The 17,142-nt window shown below is 56.5% G+C and overlaps 7 protein-coding genes across 7 annotated transcripts; 3 read left to right on the top strand and 4 right to left on the bottom strand.

Annotated features, from left to right (window-relative positions):
* Nucleotides 1-1,432: 1,432 nt before the first annotated feature.
* On the top strand, nt 1,433-3,763 carry GCG54_00003198 (uncharacterized protein; the record flags this gene model as incomplete). The annotated part of the gene is made up of 2 exons (XM_045403274.1): nt 1,433-1,550; nt 1,782-3,763. 2 exons carry the CDS (start codon nt 1,433-1,435, stop codon nt 3,761-3,763), a joined length of 2,100 nt encoding a protein of 699 aa, XP_045261555.1.
* Nucleotides 3,764-4,912: 1,149 nt separating this feature from the next.
* On the bottom strand, nt 4,913-6,458 carry GCG54_00003197 (Zinc finger protein ZPR1; the record flags this gene model as incomplete). The annotated part of the gene is made up of 2 exons (XM_045403273.1): nt 4,913-6,268; nt 6,330-6,458. The coding sequence occupies 2 exons, from the start codon at nt 6,456-6,458 to the stop codon at nt 4,913-4,915; spliced, it is 1,485 nt and encodes a 494-aa protein (XP_045261554.1).
* Nucleotides 6,459-6,863: 405 nt separating this feature from the next.
* On the bottom strand, nt 6,864-7,433 carry GCG54_00003196 (uncharacterized protein; the record flags this gene model as incomplete). Its single annotated transcript, XM_045403272.1, has 1 exon — nt 6,864-7,433. One exon carries the CDS (start codon nt 7,431-7,433, stop codon nt 6,864-6,866), a length of 570 nt encoding a protein of 189 aa, XP_045261553.1.
* Nucleotides 7,434-7,752: 319 nt separating this feature from the next.
* Nucleotides 7,753-9,021, top strand: GCG54_00003195 (tRNA wybutosine-synthesizing protein 2; the record flags this gene model as incomplete). The annotated part of the gene is made up of 1 exon (XM_045403271.1): nt 7,753-9,021. The coding sequence occupies one exon, from the start codon at nt 7,753-7,755 to the stop codon at nt 9,019-9,021; it is 1,269 nt and encodes a 422-aa protein (XP_045261552.1).
* A 120-nt stretch (nt 9,022-9,141) lies between these two features.
* GCG54_00003194 (putative calcium-binding protein) lies at nt 9,142-9,910 on the bottom strand (the record flags this gene model as incomplete). Its single annotated transcript, XM_045403270.1, has 3 exons — nt 9,142-9,304; nt 9,402-9,720; nt 9,793-9,910. 3 exons carry the CDS (start codon nt 9,908-9,910, stop codon nt 9,142-9,144), a joined length of 600 nt encoding a protein of 199 aa, XP_045261551.1.
* A 901-nt stretch (nt 9,911-10,811) lies between these two features.
* GCG54_00003193 (uncharacterized protein) lies at nt 10,812-12,017 on the top strand (the record flags this gene model as incomplete). Its single annotated transcript, XM_045403269.1, has 2 exons — nt 10,812-10,876; nt 11,054-12,017. The coding sequence occupies 2 exons, from the start codon at nt 10,812-10,814 to the stop codon at nt 12,015-12,017; spliced, it is 1,029 nt and encodes a 342-aa protein (XP_045261550.1).
* Nucleotides 12,018-13,229: 1,212 nt separating this feature from the next.
* On the bottom strand, nt 13,230-14,588 carry GCG54_00003192 (uncharacterized protein; the record flags this gene model as incomplete). The annotated part of the gene is made up of 3 exons (XM_045403268.1): nt 13,230-13,472; nt 13,532-14,416; nt 14,511-14,588. The coding sequence occupies 3 exons, from the start codon at nt 14,586-14,588 to the stop codon at nt 13,230-13,232; spliced, it is 1,206 nt and encodes a 401-aa protein (XP_045261549.1).
* Nucleotides 14,589-17,142: the final 2,554 nt, after the last annotated feature.

Here is a 17,142-nt window from a genome sequence, read left to right as displayed (position 1 = left end):
GAACTGGGTGAACTGACTGACTGGACTGGACTGGCCTTTGCTTGGCATTGGCTGCTCTGAGGTGCTTTCTCAATCAGGAACCGGGACGTAATACGGTCAACGGCAAACCTGAACCCATCTCTCTCTCTTTCACTCTCCCTCTTCTTCTTCCTCCACCACACACCTCACTCTCAGAAGCGCGCCCTTCGCCTTACCTTGCCCTCTTACATCCTCCATTACACAATAACGCCAGCCCAAAGTATCCACTTCCCCCGGTCACATTCAATCTTGGCCTCAAACACGAACCGCGTCCCCCCGACCAGGCAAGACCAATCGAACCGTCATTCACCAACAGACTACGACTACCGACCATTCCCCCCTAAAGGTAGCCTTTTTGCCCTTTTTACACAAACCCACACCACATCATACCAATCCCTAAACCAAACCAAACCAAACCAAACCACACCACACACCACACACACGCACGCATTCACTCACTCACCCACACCCACACCTTGCCTCCTACACACAGTCCACGGCTCAACAACGCCTCAACCGACCAACCTTCACCACCACAACCGCGTCTTCCATCGCAGCAGACGGGCTGACGACGGACTTTTCATCGCTCTGCAAGAGCCAACTACGACTTTATCGCAATTGATCGCGGCCGCACGAGCGCCGCCCCTCAGAAACTCTGGCGGAACTCACTCCTCCATCGCCCGACCGCAGCCTGCCTCCAGCAGCGCCCAGCAGCACTGCAATGGAGACGACCGAGGTCGAGACGAAGCAGCCCTCCGTGGCCCCCTCAGAGCCGCAACAGCAGACTCCTGTTGCCGAGACTCCTACAACTGAGTGAGTTGCTCTTTTTGATTCTCTGTCCTTCCTTGCCTTGCTTCGTCAGTTGGCAAGTTGCCTCTCTCAAGTTGCGTTACTCCCTCTCTCCATCCCCCTTGTGCTGAAGGAGGCCGACCGCCACGCTTGGACCAGTGGTGAAGTCATACACTGGTTCAGCTCACCTGCCCTTGCTTGTCCTTTGACTTGGGGAACCACCGAGTTGCATTGGCAACCTCATCTGGCCTCTCACTCTTCTTTGCCCTCCTTGCTTAGTGGCATGGCTATGCGGCAACTTCACCCTCGAGAGTCGCTCCTTCCCCCCTTGGCCACTTTTAGTCCAGGCCACTACGCTACCTTAGGCTGCCTAAAAAAATCCTGCCAAACGTCAGCCTCTCTCTCTCGTCTCTACCCAGCACGACCCCTCCCTTAATTCAACAACCCCTCCAATCAATCAACTACCTTAACCCAAGCTGTCGTCAGCCCGCCACCCAAACACCTTCTCAAGCTTTGAGTCTGTTAAAAACTCAATGCCCATTGTTTCCCCTTTGTTGGGCTCCCTGTATCAATATATTGTCCTTTGTTGTGTCTGTTCCTTCAAGCCATACACCCTGGTGCAATGATGCTGCGCCAATCCTGGGACAAGGGTTCAGCCAACCTAAACCCGGTTGTCAAGAATGAGACCCACGAGAGTCCGCCAGGGGAGCCATCAGGGCCATCCAGGTCAGTCATCAAGCATCGTGCTCGCAACTCAGTTGTGGGTTGGCTGGCTCATATCACTCAATATGGGACCTCTTGGGTGCTATTCTGGCTGAATCACATGCCAGTACGGCCTCGTCAACAACCACAACTCTTGGCGCCTGCAGAGTTGAGCGGCATTTGGTGTCGTCATCAGGCCACAGATCATCTTAGTCTCCATATCCCTTGACTCTGAAAGTCTTTGTGTCGCCAGTGCGTCTACAAGATTTGAGTTTCAGCATATTTCAGCCCGCCCAATATATTTTCTTCATGCTTTTGGCTCATACTAACAACGGACAGGCCTAGTACCAATGGCGTTAAGCCTCCGATGTTGGATGATGACGACACTGCCAACGATGATGACCTTACGCCCCCTCCGGAAAACATGAGCCCGGTGTCGGGAAGCAACGAACGCGCTTTGGAAGACGAGATTGTTGTCGGCAACCGTAACGGCGCCCCCAAGTCGTCGCCACTTCGCGTCGTGTCAGAACCTGAGGACGAAAACATGGCTGACGTCGAGGACGAGCCTGTTGTGTCGCACTACCCCAAGCGCAAGCGTGCGTCTGTCTTCAATGATCTGGCCGAAGATAAGATGGAGAGCAGCCTCATCTCCGAGAAGGAAGGCACCCCCAGAGCAGCGAAGCCCCGGAGACATGGACTCGGTGGCGTGAAGGGCGTCATTCTCGGTTACTGGCGAGATTCCCCCGTCCCCGACCCTAAGGGAAAGCATGCAGTTATTGGCTTCATCGATGTTCGCGATCGTCTCCGCACTCGCATTCAGCAAAACACCAGATTCGGCTCTCCCGTTTCCAACCTCGAATACCCCCTTCCTCCCGGTCCTGGCGGTAGCTGGGTTACCTTTGAACGCGTCGTGTTCGCCGACCACCTTGTAGGTTTGGATCATCATCAAGTCAAGGAGTACGTCAAGCTTCGCACAGACGCGTTCGACGAGACCGAGGAGGCACGGGATGTAGCAGAGAAGGCGGCCGCGAAGGAGGCCGTTCGCCGAGTTGAGGAGAACCCACCTCCGGAGGGCCAGCTTGCACCTGCTATCGCTTACGGGGCGGAAATTCCCGATCACGCAGTCAGCTCGTCCCGTCCGGATTCGAAACGTCGTCGCACTGGCAGTGGTATCGGCACGATTAGCGGAGGACCCGTCCAGCCCCAACCGACGCGTGAGATTATTCCGACACCCCAGTTCGACCCTTTGATGGGTACCAGACCTACCAGGATCATAGTTGGCTTCTGGAAGGGGTCCAGTGAGGCAGACCCGATTAACCGTCACGCGGTTTACGGTATCCTCGGCCAGAACGACATGTTCCGCGTCAAGGTCGCCCGCGAGACCCGCGATAAGCGATTCGTTGACGGAAACTTTCCCGTGGGTGCAGGTGCTCTGTGGATTCACTGGGAGGAGGTCGAGCTGGAGCCCCATCTGAAGAATTTGTCCCGCGCCGAGGTCAAGGAGTACTGCCGTGTTCGCCAATGGCAAATCGATCAGGGTGAGGCACCGGATGATCGTGCCAGGAACGAAACGCAGGCGGTCTTGGAGGCTCAGGCTCGCGTCGCTCAAGGATACAAGCCCGGTATGCAGCAGGTCATTCCCGCCCAGATCGTTCCCCAGCCCGAGGAGGATGTTGAGTCACTAGACACGAAGCCCGAAGTGCCCCAGGAACTGCGCCAGAGCCGTAGGACTGGACCAGGAGGCGTTCGCCATTCCCTCCCCGACCTCGAGATTCGACAATCGTCCCGCACACCGGTCGCTCAACAAAATAAGATCGATGCTAGCGCTCGTCGCGAGATTGCCCGAATTGAGGCTGCCCAGATGCGCACCGAGCGATTCAATGCCGATCGCGATGCCGCCATGGCCGCTGCCGTAGCTCAACAGGCTGCGGTGCCCCAGCCCGTCCTCGCGCCCCCGCACATCCCGCCCCAGGGCATGCCCAAGATGCCTGTGCCCAATGGCAATGGTCAGCGCATGAGCAGTCTTTTCCACGAACGCGACGAGATGCAGCGTCTCAACAAGGTTTGGGCCAGCCAGGAGGAGCACCGCAGCAGGGTTCAAGGCGAAGAGACCAAGTTCTACGCTGGAATCAAGTATGAACGCAAGCAGAACGGGCCGTTTGTCGGCAAGCTCGTGTCGCAGGGCACCATCATCAGCATCGACGGCGAAGACTACGTCGAATACCGCGTGCTTACGAAGCCTAGCTTCTTCTAAGCAGTTCGGATTGTACCATACAACCTTTTTTTTTCCTTCCCATTTCGGCGGCACTCGATGGGCCTGTTGACGGACCTCATCTCGGACTATCGGAATATGGCACTGGGGATTTTCTATGTGTGTTTGATTGCCTTCGCGACAGAAGAAGCGAGGCTCGGGCGACCGCGGTTCTTTCCTACTATACCCCTCTCAACTTTTCTTTACCCTAATAGCACTCAGACGTCTTTTTTGTGTGTGTATCAGTCGCCAGGTATCATTCTCGGCGCGACAAAAGTATTCTTTCTTTTCCTATCGTTGTCATTCGCGCGAAATACTAGCGACGATCGCCCGGAGGAGAAGAGGGGCGATTATACCAGCGGATGTGGTTGTTCTTCTTTCTTTCTCTTTCAGTTGTCGCAATCTTCTCTCTCTCTCTGCCCTGATCAGCGCAGTTTCTTCCTGTCCGGAGGCGAGCCCCCCGACACCAATAATGGATTCACATCACGTTGCTTTTACTTCAGAATGGATACCTCTAGGGAAAGGGGGCAAGGGAACCTATGGGAGACCAAAAGTGTCGCGACTTTTTCAGTCTGGATGGACACATGGAGGCCACGGGGAAGGAGGGGAAATAGCGGAACCCGGTCAGCGGTCAGCGTTCGCTAGTTTGCACTTGCAATAAATATGGAATTCGCATGGAATTGTTGTGTTGTGCTGCTGTCTGTGAGTGTGAAAGGAGGTGACATGAAGCTGGTGAGCAAGTTTCTAAGCCACCCAGCGTTCTCAGTAGGGGAATACGCAGTAAAGAGGTGATGTCAAGATAAACCTCGTTGCGTAGCGACTGACTGAGTCGTGGAACTCTGCGGTGTCCAAGCTCATAACCAACGTGACTCGCGGCAACTCGGGCAATTTCCAGCATCTCACGACACAATGAGCAGCGAAGTGGCCGTCTGTTGAATGATCATAACAACCTCAAATCAATTCTTTACGTAGTAAACCCTTGCCCGCCTGTCTATGCGTAGGTATCATCATCATGTACGTGACTTTTTAATCCCATGCTCGCCGCCATCGTCACCGCCCTGGAATCCAAACGCGTCCTGAAGCTCCCTCTTGGCTCCTAAATGAAGAAAAAGTCATAAAGTCAGAATTCAAAGATTCAGCGTTTTTTTTGCGTCACCTGCCCATGCTGGCATCGAGGATCTTGTCAAACTCAGCACCTTTTTTCTCTTCTTCCGTCTTCTCCGCGGAAGCAGCAGCAGCAGCAGCAGCAGCAGCATCGGCGGCGGCGTCCTCCTCGTAGCCCTCGACCTTCATGTCCTTCAGGCCGAGCTCCTCCTCCTCCTCGTCCGTGCGGTTGTAGTACTCGCGCTTGATCTGCGGGTCCGGGGCGGGGGGGTCGACGAGCGGCTGGACGAAGCTGCTGGCGAGGGGGTCGGTGAGGATGATGGTGAAGGGGCGCTCGCCGTTGATGGCGGCGTCGAGACCGCCGAAGAACTCCTCCCACTTGGCCTTCTCCTCGGGAATGAGGGAGTCGCCTCCGCTGGAACCAGAGTTGCCGTTGGCCTCGAAGATTTGGCTGCGCAGGTCGTCGCGGACCTGGGTGAGGAGGCCCTCGATGGTGGTGAAACGGCCGCCGAGGGTGCCGGGGTTGACGGAAAGGTTGAGCTCCGGGCACTCGAGGGCGCAGGTCTCGGACTTGAGAATGTCGCGGGCGAGGTCGACGGCGCCGTTGGAGATGGAGATGACGATCTTCTCGCCCTTGTCGGGGATCTCGCCGCCCGTCTTGACGTCGTTGGAGCGGTAGCCGCAGTCGTCGCAAACGGTGGACATGAGGACGACCTGCTTGAAGTGGGGGATGTCTACCATCTTCATGTGGGTGGTGCAGGGGTGCATGCAGCCCGGGCAGGTGGCGGGGAAGCTGTAGACCTCGTTGGGGATGATGTCGCCCTCGGCGGTAAGGCCAGGGTTGGCAGCGGCGGCGGCGGCCTCAGCCTGGGCGGCGGAGATGCCGAGAGCCTCATTCTGCTCGGGGGTGCGGAGGTACTCGTGCTTCTCCCACTTGCCGACACCGTCCTTGAGATCGGGGGTGATGAAGGAGTTGCCGGCGGGGTCGTCGACGGTGACACGGAAGGGGAAGGACGAGCCGTCGAGCATGGCGCGGCCCTTTGCGATGATCTCAGCGATCTTGGGGTAAACCTCGGGCATCTGCTCCTTGCGGGCCTCCTGGCCGAACTCAAGGTCGTTGATGATTGTGGAGAGAAGACCCTCGACATTTGTAAGCTGGCCCTTGCCGGCGGGGACCTCGAGGTCGAGCTCGATGAACTTGACGGTGGCAGTGTCGGACTTGACGACCTGGCGGGCAAAGTCCTCCATGGCCGTCAAACGGAGCTCGTAGTATGTACCCTTGGGCTGGATGGAGCCGGCGGGCTGGACCTCGCTGTTGGCGAAGCCGCACTCTTCGCAGGAGAAAGACATGAGAATGATTTCGCGGAAGTAGGGGATCGAAGTGAGAAGGAGTCTGGTGTTGCCCTGGGAGCGAGTTAGTTTCCTTGTTACACTATCCGGAGGTGGGCAGCGAGGGAAGACATACATTCTTTCCGCAGTTCATGCAGAGAGACTCAATCTCCTCGACGACCTTCTGGTCATCGTCGCCAGCGACCTTGTCGCCGATGGCCTGGAAGAAATCCGGCGGCGTCATCTTGGACTCGGGGGCAGCCATGGTGACCGATTTGGGTGATAGAAAATAAGCGCAAGTCCTCTATCTTTGTGTTCCGTGTTGATGTCTTGCACTGCGCGGGGTGCCTTTTGCTTTTTTTATCGCTGGGAGGGCAACTTTTTGATGTCGGGCGCAAAGTGACTCGGTGGGATGGACGATGGCGGGGTCTTGAAATTTTTGGAGGGGCAATGCCGCTGCAACCCTGCACGCTGTGTGTCATTGTGCGGGTCCTTTTGCCTTGAGAGAGCTTCGAGAATATTCCCGAGGATAGCCCGCCACCGCTGGCTACAGGCTGGTTTGTCATATGGGCGCGTGCCGCGACGCAACCCGAGTGCTGGTCGAATGACCTGGTCTGAAAAGTCGTATGCTGTAGTTTAGTTGTCTTTTACGCGACTAATGAAGTTTTCTTCATCGCGCAAAGTCGGCAAGACTCAGACTCCTGCCGCTGGAGGACGAAGTCTTGGCTTGGCTGAGCAGAGCTTGCAGCCCGGCCTTTCGGTTCTTTGCGCGCTTCTTGCTGCTCGAGTTGGCCGATGCAGGCTTTGCCGCCTCGGCTGCCGCAACATGCTGACCCTTGGAAGGGGGCTTCTCAGACTTTACTCGACGTCTCACAACCGGTGGCGCGGGAGGCAATGAGATCTTGGTGGTGGTGTTGCAGTTCCCGCAGGCGAAAAGCTTGCGCATCCCTGACCGCGTAGGCTCATCCCTAACCTTGAAGTCTTTCGCCTTGACCGCGCGCCGCTTCTTCCTCAGAGCCCTCTCGGTTTCCATCTTGAGAGAGGTTCCTTGCCCGGGGATCATGATGTGACCACATGCGCCGCAGATGTGTTGTCGGCGGACGTCGTTCTGCTCGACGTCGTTGAGGAACATGAGCTCGTTGTGGTGGCTCATGAGATGGGCCGACGTTTCGGGGGCCGACGCCCGGAGAAGATGGGCGGCATCGTTCAGGAAGTTCAGGTGAGCGGGTAACGTGTCCATCGTCGATTCTGCCGGTCTATTTCGGTGTGGGAAGAAGGCAAAAGATGGCGAAGTTGCAGAATGCCATGAGCGTCCCGTCGACATCGGTTTGATGGCGCCCCACTCGAGGTTAGCGGACCTCAGGGTGCTAAACAGGGGTCCAGGTCGTTGAACCCCCCTGTATTAATTGTCGTCTGAAAATACACTCGCCCACATCCATGGAAGTTGGTGAGATTGTCGACAACATATCACATCTTCTTATTTCTACACAGCTTTGCTGTTGTCAAATTCAGATAACTTTGAAGAGTGACTCCGCAATTGACAACGCCAACAGAGAGGAATGGCGTCCACCAAACCACCACAAGCGCATAAGCCGCGAGGCAAGAAACCAAAGCCAGAAAACCCAATCATCGCAGCAGCAAGAACATGGCTCAATTCCCTGCCATCCGAAGCACAACAATGGAGCAGCCAAGATGACCTCCAAACTCTTCTGAATGAGCAAACTCCAAAGCGTTACACCACTTACAACCCAATGGTCCTTCTTCCGAGCGGCAGCTTCAGCAAGGGGTCCTGGCCCTCAATATTGAGTCACCCAGATATCAGCAATGAGAAACTTCGTGAGCTCTGGGAGTCAGTCCTCCACGAGATTTCCATCACAGGGGTTGGCAACGTAACCCATCTTGCCGTAAATGAAGGCATCCCTCCGCAGAAAGACAATTCGGAAGGCGCGTCTGAAGATGACGGCGAAAACATACTCAGATCTCCAAGCGGACTGAAGATCCTCCACGGAGACTTTGGTCCCTCTGTCCAGACACCAAATCCTTCGCCAGAGGACTTTGACGCAGCCTTCTGGGTGTCTACCAAACAGAACGGTATATACCAGACATGGGCTCCTCGGTATACAATGTTCAGCCGCGGCAACATCAAAGAGAAAGCCCGCCTGCTCGATTTCCACAGGAACGTCAAGGAACAGCCCCAGCGCACTTTGTCAAAGCCCGCTCACAACTTCTGGGCGGTTGATCTATACGCAGGCATCGGGTACTTCACTTTCTCGTACGCGAAGCTCGGCATGAAGGTCCTCTGCTGGGAGCTCAACCCATGGAGCGTCGAAGCTCTGCGCCGCGGCGCGATAGCCAACGGCTGGACTGTTAAAGTGATACAAGGCGCCGAGCTACAACTGCCCGCCCAACAGCTCTTGGCAGGGGACGAACAGATTGTCGTCTTTCTCCAGGACAATCAGCAAGCCGCCCGCAGGATTCAGGAGATGCGCTCGTCAGAGAAATGGGTCTCTACACTTGACAACATCCTCCACATCAACGGCGGCTTGCTCCCCACTAGCGAACCCATCTGGCAAGCCGCCTGGGACATGCTGCCTAAGGAGGAATGCCGCTGCTGGGCCCATCTCCACGAGAACGTCGGCGTAAACGACATTGAAGGCCGCCGCGCCGAGATCCAGCGCCTCTACGACAGCTTCACGGCGGCGGACCCAGAAGACGGACGAACAGCGGCGGTTGAGCATGTGGAATTAGTCAAGACGTACGCGCCCGATGTATGGCACTGCGTCTTTGATGTGTACATTACAAGCCCGGACTCCCGGCCTGATAGGTAGTGTTGTTACATGGACATCGTCAAAAGTACTTCTTTTGCTCTTCGTTCAATTCGTCACCTTCGTCCTCCTCGCCCCCGTCATGCGTCAGCCCGCTCCCTCTCCGCCGTCTCAGAGACGACGCTATGACCGCCTGAACTTCTGCGGGATGTTGGCCTCGACGACGGCCATGTGGTCCAGCTGCTCTAACCTCTCCTGCTCGTCCTCCATCTGCTCGTGCTTCTTGAAGTGCTCAATGTCTTCGGGGTGGGTCAGGTCCTCGAGCTTGGTGTTTTCGTCGTGGTATCTGCGTCACGTCCCCTGTCAGCTCTCTTCTTCGCTTCGCCCGTAACCCAGCAACCGGGGCGGGCTTCTCGTTGTGGCGGTGTGTGGTAAAAACTCACTTCTCCCAGTGATGGATCTCGTACTCGTACTCGTCGTCGCCGTGGTGTCCCGGTCCCATCCCGACGTCCGGCAACGTCTTGCCCGCGCTGGTGAAGTCGTTCCACTCCTGACGATCGACGTGGCCGTCCTGGTTGTGATCGAGCAACAGCATCAGCTCGTGCAGGATCTCGAAGCGCTTCTCTTCGGATACGTGGTGGTTCGAGTCGTCAAAGAGGCCGTACGTGCGGAGGATTTCGTCGCCTTGCCACACGCCGTCGCTGTTGTAGTCGTGCAGGGTAAAGAAGGAGGCCGAGTCCCAGCCTTCCATGTGATGTTCCTCTGTTCAAGAAAAGGGCGTCTTGTCAGCCGGTGTTTTCCAATTGAAAAGTGATTGCGCCGTTGGTAACCTACCAGCCATGTGTTTTGTCATCCAGTCGGCGTGCTCGTCTACCATCGGCTTCTGGCTGTGGTCGCCATGCGCCAGAACTCGACTGGCGAGCGCCAAGATCGCGAGGTTGATTGTACGCATCGTTTCGTTTTGTTTGTTTGCTGTAGGTGATATCTACAGAGCCGGAAGCTTTCGAGGTTTCGGGGGCGAGGAAGCTCGAGGAGGTCGGGTGTTTGCGCAGAGAGAACAAATATACACAACTGAGCGGCGGGTGGGGGGAGTTCGAAATCCCGAGGTCGGAAAGGCTAAACCGCAGAAACTCAAAGATCTTAGATCTAACACAGGAATACTTCAATGGCCGGGGTAAAGGTCCTGCTGGAGGCGCGCAACGACGGGTACAGGAATGCTGGCTTTTTTTCTTGGGGGGTGTGCAATGGGGAAAATGGAAGAATCGGAGGAACAGGTGGCGTCTGCCAATGGCTTGTCCCCTTCCCTAAAGGCTCCCCAAGCTGCGCGTTCCAACTCAGGGGGTGGGTGGGTGAGGTGAGGCGTCCCGTCTCTTCGGGGGCCGGGACAGATGCAAGGATCGGCGATTGACAGGGGGCCCCACGACGTTTGGGAGGTTCTGGACTCTTGGGCAGCGGCTTTGGGGTGGGAGGCGGGAAGAGCCAGCAGCAACTGTGCTAAATTCTGCGGCGGCCGCGTGCCAATTAAGCTTCCCGGTGACGCAACATTCCCGTTTCTCTACTTTATCTACACTAGCAAACATCAGACTTCCTTGTCAACTTTTTTTATGCCCTTCAAAGCCACGAAAGCTTCCTTTGTTGCATAGCACATTCGAAACGATACTCAACGTCGGCGGTTAAACGCGTTAAAGATCCCGAAACAGCCATCGATCTCTTCAGAAAGCCGGGACGAAAGCTTTGTCTTGACAACCGAGGGATTCAGGGTCCGATCTCACGGCGCGTCACGACGCGTCTGGCGCAACCTCGTCAACCACCCACCCACAAACCCGGGTCGCACCCGACCTGAAGCCATCGCCATGAACAGATCAATAGAGCAGACTCTGCTCTCGCTGATGCCGCAACATGGCCCAGCTCTGCCTCCGTCCTTGGTTGAGCTGGCCGGCTCCCTGCTCGCACAATCGCGGCATCGTGCAAGCACGCTAAAGGCAGATGAAGAAATTGGCCGCTTATACGCCTGCGCCAACATTGCTTGCGACAGGCATGCCTCCTCTCCTCAACTGCACCGCCCAACGCAAGCTTAACTAACATGGTCCCCCAGACTCAAAATCACGCTAAACCTCCCACCAATCGAGCCCCGCCCCCCGATCCCTCCAAGAATCTACAAGCGCCTCTACGCCCATCTCGACAACATCCTCCCCAACTCCGCCCTCAACCGCACTCCCGGCAAGAACGGCACCCCGCGCACCAGACAACGCCACGGCGTCGACTCGCCCGTCCGCACGCCGCACCGCCCGACCCCCAACAAAGACCGCTCCCTCTCCAACTTCCGCTCCCCGGCCGCCGGCGCCGGCGCGAACCCGAATGCTACGCCGTCAAAGTCCACCGGCAAGGCCTCCTTCCCCTCCGACAAGTCCGGGCTGCACTTCTGGATCCAGCCGACGCTCCGGTACATGTGCAGAGAGGCGAAGCAGGCGCACCTGGCGCCGACGATGCTCGCGGGAATGGAGTACATCGTCGTCCCCGGCGGGTTGCGCACGCGCGACGGCTGGGTGCGGGAGAACCTCGCCGCGCTGTGCGGGGCGGTCTTCTTCTTCGTCACGCAGCAGGTTAACAAGCTGGCGGGCGGCGAGGACATTGACCGCGAATCGTACGTGCCGACGAGGAAGCTCATCATGGGCCTTTTGGAGAAGGCAAGGGAGGAGGTTGACGCCCGGGGCCTGGACGACGACGAGGCGTGGGAGGGATGGGCACCGGTCAAGCCTAAGGAGTTTGATGTTGCCCTGAAAGAGGTCGGGGACCGGGGCTGGCTGGAGGCGGATTGGTACCGCAGTCTGGGCGATGTGATTGAGGCGGGGAATGCGATTGCGGAGAGCCGAGGGGGCGAGAAGAGCGATTCGTACAAGACGGCACCGGTGCGAAGGGCGGATACGATGTTCCAGGACCGGTACGACTTTCTGAGTGAGAAGAAACGGAGGGACTATAGGATATGGAAGGAGAGCATTCTCAGGCGCATTGATATAATGGAGAAGGAGGGCGCTGATGAGATGGAGGTGGACGGGTAGAGGTGGACTGTGCAACGAAGACAACCTTATTGAAGCTTCATCTCTGGAGTAAAGAAGCCGCCTATTAATTGAAAGACATATCACGGAGTGTCTTTATACATTCCACGATTCAGAATGAAGCCAAAGAAAGACCACTCCCGTTTTGAATTGCGTGAGACGCATGGCACAAGGATGGGTAGCGATGGCCACGGGTTAACCATGTCCCTTCATAACAACGTACAAAGGATGGCGGCTCGTATAACCCGAATCAGCACCCGTAATCCTACTCACGTCGCCCATACGAGCAGCCGACCTCCACCCTTTCCCGCAAAGAGGGGCGCAGGCCCGGACCTGCGTTGAAGCGGGCCTCCTCCACATCCAATGCTTCCCCTCTCCCCTTCGTAAAAATAGCTCCCGCCTCTGTATGCCGCAGTGTCATGCATGGCAACGCTTCGAGGCAGAAGCCATCTTACCGAGGATGGGCTTCCGGGTGTAAGGTTCACGAGTATTGTGCCGTTGAAGCAGCATATTGGCTTGAGTCGATGGCCTTCGAAATAAGCTCAAGTTAAGCTCACTTGTTGTCGCAAGTAGAATGGCTCAAGTGGGGTGAGATCTTCACCCCAAGCTGCGTCTCTTTTCCAACTCTCATTTGTGTTTAATATGTACATCGTAAAACAAGCCGTCTGCCCTCTCAGTTGCAACTCGCAAAACCGCCCCTGGCCAGGTCGTCATCTCATAAAACGTGTCCAAACGCGCTCCGCCAAAATGCTGAAAGGCCCCGTTTAGTTGGTCTCCCAAGCAAAGTATCCTTCAGCCGGAACACCCCCGCCAACGCCGTGCCGTGATGATGCCACTCCGCCGATTAAACCGCGCTGTCAAAACGCCGACGCGCAAGTCCTGGGATTAAAACAAGACACCATTCGCCGAGGGTCGTCGGTGTTGTCCCTCAATCATCTCGTTCCCAATCACTCAGACCCTTCTCCGCGGCACAGCTCTTCTCCAGGCGACGTATTCACCACAAGTCGTCTGCTCTTATGGGCCGCGACTCGCACATCCGACTTGAATCTGAGAGCTGTGAGAGCTGATTTTATCAGCCAAAAAAGCCGGCTGTCGCTTGCCATGGCAGAATCGATCACCAGCCGCCGCATTACGACCGGCCATGTACCCCGCAGCCCGGCGCCAGGATGCACGCTACACAGTCCTTTCACGTATTCCATTTTCGTCGGGCGCCCTTCACTCGATCAACGGCTTCTTCTGCCCTGCGACCAAACACAGGCCGAGGGTTTTCAGCGATTCCCGGTCATTCGCAAGTACAATCGCTCGCGCTGGCAACATCGGGTTGTTGGGGTCGACATGCGACGCATCTTTGGCGGCCTGTTCGATGGCGTCCATTTCCTCTTTGCACGCTTGCTGGTCCATGGGGCAAATGACGAGCGGTTGCCTTACGGTCAGATCCCTCGTCGAGCTTAGTTGTGCCTGTGGAATATTGTGAGCATGCCACTAGCAAGAAAAGGCCTACAAGTGTCATATCCTACCTTGACAGTCAAGAAGAATTCAATCTTGTATAATGTTGAACTTGTCGTAAAAGAGGTGACCTCGTATAGCGGGAAGGCGGGCTTCCCTCGTCGAATGATGCCGTCAGGGTCGCGCAAGTCCTTGGAGGGGAAAACCAGTCCAAGGTTCGTGGCGTATCCAGCCTCTGGCATTCTCGTATTCACAACCTGTTGGTTCTTTGCAATTTTGTTGATCTTCTTCGACGGTTCGTCTCCCTCCGGATTGTACGTAATTTCCTCCTCGATGGCGACGGTGATCTTCTGAATCGTAACCTTTAACGCTTTCTTCATCCAGTCGGGGTTCGGTACTAGCTTGATATACACTGTTATTGGATCGAGCGGTCCGTAGCTCCACTTGGGGACTGATATTCCCAGCGTGACGACGCTCGCATCGCTGACTTGTCGTGATTCGGGCTTGTTATACATGCCAAAGGTCGACAACGTATCGTATCGTTGCAGCGGTATGGGGAAGGAGTATTTGTTCTGTAATGTGTGGCCTTGTTGTACTGTCACAACAAGCTCGTAGTATGTTTCGGCCGTTCGGCTAGGTAGTTGTAGGGAGGCTGGTGGTATTCGTCGGTTCGTCTCCTCGCCGCCTCTTCCGAATGGTATGAACAGGACGAATGGCAGGTCCATTGCGATGACGCTCTCGGCCTCTTTCCCTGACTGGCACCGAAAGAGCAGAAGCTCCTTGCCGACCACGTCTGTTGTCTCCCTTCTCGGGGTACCAAGGTGTCGTTTTGCGACATTCTCGGCAGCGGGGTGTATCGTCTCTCGTCGCTGCAGACATATGCGCACTAGGGAAATGGCGACGGGCATAGAATAGCCCTGAGAAGGACGGATTTCGACTTTGCCTTCGACTCGGGGCTGTATCGCGAGGCGGGGTTGTGTCAGTAAGCAGGCGCATCGGACTGGAGACACCAGCCTCCCGACGTCATCACGGAGTGGAGGAATAACGTACCAGCGTCGCGGAGATGCCAGGGTAGCCTACGAGAAAGCTGCTGTTGGGGGGACCGGAAACCCTCACGAAGGCGGCCATGCTGGCAGAATCGCCAGGTCTGGATCGAGGTGTCTCTTGTCGGCGGCGGGGGAGTGGTGACGAGGGGGTTTGGCGGATGATGGAGGTGAGGTTCTCATGTGTGTCTGTGGGCGGCAGTCGTGCGTCTTAGGCGCTGCGCGCGTTGCCGCCTGGTGGTGGGTGTGGGGTCGAGACAGTTGCAGTTTGTCCAAGCTGTCGGGGACGTGCAGGAACAGCAGAGCGCAAGGCCAAGCGGCGGCATTACATGGACGGATTGACAGTCGGGTTTTGGCCTGTGTTGGGCGTTCGAGGGGCGTTGTGGGGATGATCGAGGTAGCGCGCAGCCCGGTCGAGGAAATAGGCGGCGATGACGGGAATGGGCGCAAAGGTTCGGAGGTGGTTTGGAGGAGCGGCGCCCTGTCCCGCAACGGTGCGAAGATGTGGCCGGCGGACGGGTTGTTGGAGGGAGTAGCGTGTGTGAGATGCGAGAGGTGGGCGGGATGGCAGGCAATGGAAGAGAAGAACACCTCAGAGGAACGGCCTCCGAATAATCTAAGGTGGTGGAGGTTGTGTACCTCGAGAACGTGAGCAAGGTAGGATAGCTCTGAGTGGTTGCAGTTCGGGCTGATGCAGCTTATTTTCGCTTCTGCATCGATCTTCCCAAGTCCATAAGCACACGCAGCAGCTGGACTCCCATGCGGTGGCAGCAGCAGGCAAGGCTCGTCAGTCAGACAGACACAGATCAGGCCAGGGAGGCTGTCGCTGCCGGAGCTGTTGGCTGGCGGCAGGGTGTTTGTATGTGTGTAATGTAGAGAGAGAGAGGGCGAGGGAGGTGGTGGATGTGGATTGCGAATGGAGTCGTGCAAGTGGCACTTGCAGCTTGGCGGTTGAGGGTGCGGTGGAGAGAGAAGAGACCTAGACCTGACCGGGAGGAGGTGGGAGGGACTTGATCCTGACCCGACGGGGGTTTGATGCGGGATACACGGTCCCTTGATCGATCTCGGGTCTGCTTCTTGCTCTGCCTCTTCTTGGTTCGTGACTTTGTTGTTCCTGTGGTTTTCCGTCTCTTTCTTTTCCTTTGAAGAGGTGCTGGGCGCACACTCAGCTTCGCAGGGCCCAAGTACTTTCAAGTTGTGTTGGGATGTATCGTCTGCAATTGACGTGCGGAGGGGAAGTAGTGCTGATGTACTGCTGTGCAGAGCCGTACACACACACACATACACACACGACACAGCACACACTACCAACAACACCTCCCACAGCAGCAGGGTAAGGCCAAAGCCCCAACAGCGGCTGCTTGCGACTTGTGGAATCCGCTTCAGCTTCTGGTGTGTCGACTGTGGAGGTGATTGGGTTGCCTGATGCTCAGCCGCTGAGTGTGGGCTGGGCTGCCGGGGGTAGTTGGTAGCGAGAGAGAGCAAGAGGATCGGTACAAGCTAGGTACAGCCTCCTCCTCTGCTCCAAACCCAGGATCTTCGGGAAACAAGAGCCAGAGATGTCAGAGTTGAGAGTTGGGGGCCGGCGTCGTGATGGCTTGCGTGTCGGTTCGCAGTGTGTCTGAGCAGCAGAGCAGGATGGAGCTTTGCGCGTGTGTTTTGGTTTTGATTATTGACCGACAACAGACAACAGATGTCCAACGGCGGAGGGGACGTGGACATGGACGCGGACGACGACGCCAGCAACAGCAATAGCAACAGCAACATTGCCCGTCACACGCAATGATGAAGCTTGCTTTCCGGATCGTCTGTTTTGATTTGACTCGGATTAGCGGCCGTGACCGGGAAGCGGGTGCTGGGAATGAGGGTCCGAACCAGGTACCTACCTAGCAAGTGGCCAGCCTTCAAGGTTGGCAGAGGGAGTTAATTGCTGGGACGAAGGGCCGTGGTGGTGGGCAGCTGCGGGGAAACCTCCAACAAGACGCTTGCTTCCAAGAGTCTAACGTTACCTCGGTGCGCTCTTTGCGGTAGCTAGCACTTGGGACGTAGCAGGGCATGGACGCCGTGCACTGCACTCAGGGCAGCAACTTCCTTGGCCCATCGCTGAAACATGGGCATTATTGGGATGGGATTTGCCCATCGCCATCCATGTGGCATCCGGTATTTCTGGTCCTGCCGATGCCATGTTTGCCCGTTTTGTTTTCATGCCGTCGGCGATGGGCGCCGTTCTGGGTGAGGAATATTCCACACGTATGGGAGCGCCAATGCTGAGTCTGCCGACCGTTGCGAAAACGAAATTGACTGACGACTCCAAAGTGCTTCCTTGCACTTGCAGGCTCAGCATCATGGTGCAACTAAGTAAGCACTTGAACCACCGTGGAGATTAACAGCCGCCGTGGGTGGTGTTTCAACGTCTGGAGAGTCGATTCGCACCAGCTGCGCGCAAACGTCTCCAGCACTTGGTGCTTGGTCGCTTGAAACCAGTTGCCAACATGACTTGCAAAACAGTGATTCAACACCGACAAAACGACATTCGCAGAGAGGCATTCGCACAGAGTTGAGTTGCTGTTGAATTTTGGTTAGCATGGTGCATGCCTCTGACAGCGGCTCACCACCCTGGCTGTCGCCTGATGATGACC

This window comes from Colletotrichum gloeosporioides, assembly GCF_011800055.1.
Source record: "Colletotrichum gloeosporioides strain Lc1 chromosome Unknown consensus_63, whole genome shotgun sequence".
Classification (NCBI taxonomy): domain Eukaryota; kingdom Fungi; phylum Ascomycota; class Sordariomycetes; order Glomerellales; family Glomerellaceae; genus Colletotrichum; species Colletotrichum gloeosporioides.
This window is presented reverse-complemented; position numbering and strand designations above follow the sequence as displayed.